The 7,175-nt window shown below is 29.9% G+C and overlaps 2 protein-coding genes across 2 annotated transcripts; one reads left to right on the plus strand and one right to left on the minus strand.

The window, feature by feature from the left end:
- The first annotated feature begins 3,400 nt into the window (after positions 1-3,400).
- Positions 3,401-4,636, plus strand: LOC119678949. The gene is made up of 3 exons (XM_038091070.1): positions 3,401-3,696; positions 3,753-3,924; positions 3,978-4,636. Exons 1-3 carry the CDS (start codon positions 3,595-3,597, stop codon positions 4,574-4,576), a joined length of 873 nt encoding a protein of 290 aa, XP_037946998.1. The 5' UTR covers positions 3,401-3,594; the 3' UTR covers positions 4,577-4,636.
- An 18-nt stretch (positions 4,637-4,654) lies between these two features.
- On the minus strand, positions 4,655-6,097 carry LOC119678948 (protein ANTAGONIST OF LIKE HETEROCHROMATIN PROTEIN 1-like). Its single transcript, XM_038091069.1, has 2 exons — positions 5,869-6,097; positions 4,655-5,816 (listed from the first exon to the last, which is right to left on the minus strand). The coding sequence occupies exons 1-2, from the start codon at positions 5,945-5,947 to the stop codon at positions 4,687-4,689; spliced, it is 1,209 nt and encodes a 402-aa protein (XP_037946997.1). The 5' UTR covers positions 5,948-6,097; the 3' UTR covers positions 4,655-4,686.
- Positions 6,098-7,175: the final 1,078 nt, after the last annotated feature.

Here is a 7,175-nt window from a genome sequence, read left to right on the forward strand (position 1 = left end):
AAGACAAAACTTGTTAGGTGAAAAATAAAAATTGATTTGAATTGAATTTCCTATGGATTTAAGCAATTACAATAAAGATACTTATGTAGATTGTTAGACCTGTAGGATTCATAAGAATTTATTTCTTTAAACACGTTTGGAAGACTTGTCTATAAAGATTTATAACTAAATCATGATATACAAATATATAAACCAAGTAAGGACATATAGTATATATTTCTTCTTCTTATTTGGCGCTACAGTCCAGCGTGAACCTTGGCCTACTTCACAACCTGCCTCCATCTGCTTCGATTTTGTGCACTTATTTTCCAATTTAGAACTCCAGGCTTTCTGGCGTCCTCGTACACATTTTTCTACCATTTTCGCTTCGATCTGACTGTCATATTATCGGATTAGCATTAAATATATTGGCCGGATTTCTTTTAGGTCCCATTCTTACAACATAAGCTGCCCATTGCAGTCCTTGTTCTTTTCGTTGTTTGTTTGTCTTCTAATTGTCTCGTCGTCCATTCAAGTATATATTTAGAGATATTATTTAAATAAGGTTTCCAATAAGCCAAAATATTACTGTCTGATTTAACACACAACGTCTACAATAGATTGATTTTGTCATGAATATTGCATTCAGTTCCATATTTTCTATTAAATATGCAAATATATGACTACCAAATTCACCATCCAACGTCTATAATTGGATGGTATTCACTTCTACATTTTCTATCCAATAAGCAAATATATGACTATCAGATTCGACACCGAATAGATAAATAGGGGAGATACGATAGATAGATAGATCACAATGGATAGATTTTGTGCAGATTGTTGCATACCCTGTTAAAGTTATGCCAATGTCTAATTTAAAGGCTGAATCAGTTGGTCTCTTCTACGTTCATGTATTTTGTGATTCGTGAAAAAAACAAAATACAAGTATCTCCAGCTCGCAAGTCAAATATGCTATTAGAAGATATAACTGTTTACGCTATTCTTATTATTTAGTCAAATAGAGTTAAAGAAATACGATAAGTTCGCCATTATTATCTCAACTAGACCAGTGAATGAACGATGTTCTGGACATTGAAATTGGTTAGTCTGTAGTCCTGGAAAGAGACTTAGAACGAGATTGATAGATTTCACCTCTTTCTCATTATGGCAACTATCCAGACTAATGAATAACGCACCAAACAACGTAAACAGCCAGATAAAAAGAAAGAAGTATGGTTGGAATGGACAGACACTGCGTAAGCCTTATAAAGATATCGCGCATGCTGCACTTACTTACAGACCAGCACTGATCTGGAGGACAGTTCAGCAGGAGACGATCAAATCGTTTAACGAGTTGAGAGCAATAGCACAAAATAGAAACCAGTGGAAAACATTTGTAGACTCCTTAAGCTCCTGATGGAGTATGGAAATAGTAATAACAATAAATACAGCCTGAAGTACCGCCGCATTGTTCTAGTGCACAGTTGACACTACAATAAGCGATCGACTACTTATTATCATTTATTTATAATTTATATTATTTAATTATTATTAAATAATAATTTATTATTATTTATTTATTCATTAATTATTATTATTAAAGCAGACACTACATATAAATTAAAGCCCAATTATTTCTTAAATATGAAGAAAAGCGATTTTAAAAAGTTATCTTCATCCACTGAAATTGAAAACTACTTTATCCAATTGATTATATAAAATTTATTGCATTAATTTATCTTATAGTACAACATTAAAAATTTCATCCATTTCTAAAACGTTTTTGGTTACATATTTGTATGAATTTATATCTTAAAAACTAAAATATAAAATCCTACCAACAATCCAAGGAGCTGTATCTTTTTTCGAAGTATAAACTCAAGAAGCTCGTTTTTCAAAATAAGGATTTTAGTTTTTTCTGCGATTCTAAGTGATTATTTTCAACAGCTCTTACATTCTTGTTCGTATAGAATATTTGTAGTAACTGCGTTAAAACAATTTTTCCTTTTTCCAGCGAGCGTTTTCGTTGGGAGGTTACACTGACCATTAATTTTTCGGTAGTCGCTAGTCTAAATAGTGTAGGTTTGTAAACCTAATTTTCTACATTATCAGCATCTTCAACAACATTTAATTCCTCTGCAATTGATTTTAAAGAGTTTCAAAATGCTATTTATTAGTTACAATTATGTAAACATTTTATAACACTAACTCAAAACGCTATATGCATTATTTTTTGAGTCGCTTCGACAACGTTAAATGGGTACTGACTTACAGTGTCATTCTCTAAAAATAAAGAAGCTGCATTATTAATAAGAAAAATAGAATTAATGTGAACTCTTACCACCATCACCAAAACTATCGCTCCATCCAAATAACTTATCATCCAATTTCCTACCGGAACAATTTTCTCTGATATATAGGAAGCATCACGCTTCCGGTGGGTTCCATGCTTTTTCGCTGCCACTATCTGCTTTAATTGTCGTTTTTAATTTATATATTTATTCTCCACAATTTACAAGAAAAACTTTTAATCGTTGTTTTTAATTTAATTTGTGCTGATAAAAGTAACAACCACCAATAAAATTTCAAAATAAAATCAGCTGATTATGACAAGTCAAAAATAGAGTTGTCGCACTTCAAATTTGCTTTCGCTATTTGCGACGTAATGTCCACGTAATGTTTCATAATTGAGTTCACATTTGCGTATTTTAATAATAATGCTATGTTAATTGCTTTTTATACTTGCATTTATCAAAATTATTAAAATTTATAAGTTTAATATATTTAAATTTGATTATCACCAAATTATTTTCTTTCATACTTTCTTTCAAACATATGCTACAATATTAAAGACTTATAATGTAGGTTATAATGATTGTGCTTATAATGTAGGTTAAAAGAGCACATGTGAAGCATCTAAATTTTTATTTTTCTAGATTTTAGTGATACAGATCAAGACCATGAAAACAAATCGAAATCGTTTATTGCTTTAGATTGTTTTAAAGTTGAATAATAATACATTCACGCATTTGCTCTTTTATATTAATAAGGAAACGTTCATATTATAATCAACTCATTTACGCAGCTGATAGAACTTTTATAAACTTCACTTTAATAACAATATAATAATATATCACATAAAAAAATGAAATGTATAACTGATATACGAAAATATTTAAAAATATTTTATATATCAAATTTATATTTAAATAAGACAGTGTAAATGTGCTATAACGTAGTAATTTTACATTTTTGTGGCAATATTTAACTTAATTTTTCACAACTATTGCTATTTAAAAATTTATTTATTTTCTGGTGTATAGTATGTTTTATTCCCATATAGTTTATATATATTTAATACAATATTGCTATGTAATATATGTCATTTTTCGTATATAACCGAAATAAAAATATATTAAAAAAATAAATAATTCTATATGTTAGCCTAATAAAAAGTTGCAGTGAATTTTGATATATAAATTTTGCGGCGAATTCGTATTTTGGAAATAACTTTGAGTTGGTAGCTCTTGTAGTGGCACTGTTTCAGTGGCAATATAAAATTGACGTGAAGGAATTTTTGTTTACTCGGTTGATTGTTTAGTTTATTTAGACATGGAAGCTAAGAAACGTAAAAGGGATAGACCCATTAAAAAGTGGTCGGAGGAGGAAAATATGGCAATATTAGATTATATCTATGAAAACGGAAACTTTGAGGTAAGTTCAATACTTGTCAAAATTAAATATTTTTAATAAAACATATCGCTTTTTAGAAACCAACCGCGAAGCTGTATTATTTAAAGCTTTTAAATGACATAAAAATTGATTCGACATGGGATCTAGTGAAATATAAAATGCGGTATTATAGAAGGTTGTATGAAAAAGCAAATCAATGGATGAAGTCAGGTAAAGCAGATCCAACTGGAGACAATAGCGAGATCAAAGGTAAAAAAATTAATAACTAAATGAGTTTGTTTACAATATAATATGAATTTCAGCTATAGTTCATAAAATATGTCCTCATTATAAGTTACTCTCGGAAATATTCGAAAAGAAATCCCAAAATGATTCAGTTGTAATGAGTAATTCAGAGTTAGAGTATGAAGACCCTTTAGAGTCGGAAATTGAAGTAACGATAAAGGATGAATATGCAGAAATCAGTACACCTTTATCCTCACCGCATCTAGATCAAGAACAAGCCCAATATGATTCCATCGTCTCTCCCGATGGTACGCCAGTACCAACAAATTGGTCAGCTGAACTGCCCGGTACGTCCGGTGAAGTAAATGCACACAATAGCTCAGCAGATCTTGCGATGCGAAAGGAACCAAAGTCAGCGCTCAATAAACTTGCAGCTTTGGAAGCAGAAAGAATAAGTATAACTTCAAAAAAACTGGAACAGGAGAACAAGCACTTTGAGCAAAATTTGGAATTACAAAAAGAAAAATTTAAGTTCGAAAAAGAAATTCAAAGAGAGCATTTGCGTTTAGAAGAGCAAAAAATTAAACATGAGTTTGAATTAAAAAAACTAGAATTAGAACAAAAGGAAAGACTAGCAATGAAGGAACTCGATTTAAAATACAAATATCTCAAGTGAAAAGAAAGATGCCTTTATTTATTTATAATTATAGAAATGTTATTAAATTATACAAAAAAAAGAAATAATGATTAGAATACAATAAATTAAAATTTTATCAAAAAAAGTATTTAGCTAAACATTTTATGAAATATTTTTCGGCGTTTATTTTCTGAACTGTATGTTGCATGCGAAATACCATCGCAAGGATCTTCAATATCATAGTTTTTTCGTTTGGAAGATAAAATGTGTTTAAAATCTTTATCGTCGCTTAATAAAATATTGTGTAACATACAACAGATTAGGACCCATTTCTTGCACAAGTCTTCACCTCTTTTATTGTCAACGCGTAACCTAAGCTCCTTAAGACTACAAAATCTTTCCATCAGTAAATTAATGCAATACTCTGCCCTTACTCTATATTTGCTATGCTGTTTATTAAATTGAGATCTACTTGTCTCATCCATATAATCTGAATTTTTACTATAAGGTGTGATAACATGGTCCAACAAAGGATATGTAGAGTCTCCAGCTATCCACTGCTCATCAGAAAAAAATTTTCTTGGATTCTTATATATCACACTATTTCTAAATATCTCAGCATCATTAAAGGTACCTAGATCTCCTACAACTGCGTGTCTTATTCTAAGTTTTTCATCACATACTATTTGTAGTTTGTTTGTACACATTTTATATTTGGTTTTTGGGTCTCGTGTGGGAGGTTCAGCAAACTTAATTTCCATTGTATCAATGTATCCAATGCAATGTGGTAATTCATTAAATGTATCTTTCACGATTTTTGATCGTTCCACTTCATTCGGCCAACGTATATATTTTCCAAGTATATTGAAAAATGCTTCGAATACTCTTCGAGTAATTTTGTCCACTGTACCTCCACCGCCTATACCAAATAAATTTGCAATTTTTCGTGTAGAAACATTTTCTGAAGCAGAACCCAACCGATATAAAACAATTGCCAACTGTAATTCAATAGGCAGTTGTTTGTTTGAATAAGGTTTTTGAAAAACTTCACTTTTTTCAATCAACGTAAGTAAATGTTGAAATTGTTCTCTATTAACTCGAAGCATTTCTTTAAACTGATTATCATTCATATGTGGTAAAACGTTCTTATGCCAATCCAGTAATTTTGGAACACTATTTGACGGCGTACGAATACAATAGCGATTAGAAAGCACTATTAATAAATTGTCATGAAACTCGTCCATTATTTCATCGGCATCATCATAAATGCTAGTGGCATCTAGAGTAAATATTTTTGAAATAAATGTCATATAATTATTTGAGTTAGTTACCTTCAACTGATCTTAATTTCAAGATTGTATTCTCAATCAGAAATTTAGTAATTTCTGCTCTTTCACTTTTTCGCGGCATTACTGTAACGAAATTCTTTGCATCTGCAAGGGTACACCTGCTGCAAAATATTTACACATCAGTGTTACCCTTTTGCGTATTAAGTGCGTTCACAATCTATTGATTATTATGTACGCTTTATCTTAGATCGTGTGCGAGTTAGGCTAAGTTGCGTTCTAAATGAGGGAAATTCTAAGTTGTGTCGATAATGTATTGATGTGTCGATACGTGTTGATAAATGGCAAAATGTGTGCAGTACAAAAAATCCCAAAAAATCTCCCATTTGGTTTAGCATCAACTTAGCCTAACTCGCACACGACCTTAATATGTCATTATTTTACTTATGTACAAAATATTGATTTTATATATTTGTGTATGAATTTATGCTTTTATGCAAGTTGACTGTCAAAATAAAATTGCATCAGACATGGATCAAACTTAAATAGAAGTCGTTTGTGTATATCGTTTCCTATTGGAACATCAAACTTTATGTGTTAGTATGAATAATTTATATAAATATGTTTTAATATAATATATATTTTACATGTATTTTATATTTTAGTTTCATTTAAGTTATTAGCACGATTAACAATAGCAGTAATTTATTCTTTCAGAGCAGGAAAAATGTAATATCTAACATTTAAAACATGTTGAATGCCTTTGTTTGACATATGTTCTGTGTTTGACCTAACTCTAAGAATTTTAAGAGCATTGTTGTTGCTTCACATGTTTCCTTTCATAAGTTGCGAGTAGTTTTTTGCTACTCTGAAAGAAAAACTTACGGTTAATACTGAATAACAGCGCAATTAATATTTTAATAATTGGTTGATCGGTTATTCACGTATTTATTTATATACCTTACATAAATTATTTATTGCATTCTTATTAGTTTTACTAAATAAATGCATATTAACAAAAAGCATTGATATAGGAAACACTATAGAAGGTATTCCTTGCAAATCATTATGTAGGCCGTGTACGAGTTCGAGCAAATTGAGGTAAAGTAAATTAAAATCCTAGGAACTTTTTGAACTACATTTATGTATATATTTATTTATTTATTGCACTTATTTATTATTTTTGGTTAAAAGTCTTCAAATTTATTTAGTTATTTATTAAATATCTTATAAAATTTTCGAAATGGTAATACCTAATTTACTTAATTTTTATCTAACATACCCTACTTGAAATTCTGGTAAATACCAACATTCGCTGCCATACCGACATAATTTACTATTTTCCTCGATTT

The sequence above is a fragment of the Teleopsis dalmanni genome, chromosome 2, assembly GCF_002237135.1.
Source record: "Teleopsis dalmanni isolate 2A chromosome 2, ASM223713v2, whole genome shotgun sequence".
Classification (NCBI taxonomy): domain Eukaryota; kingdom Metazoa; phylum Arthropoda; class Insecta; order Diptera; family Diopsidae; genus Teleopsis; species Teleopsis dalmanni.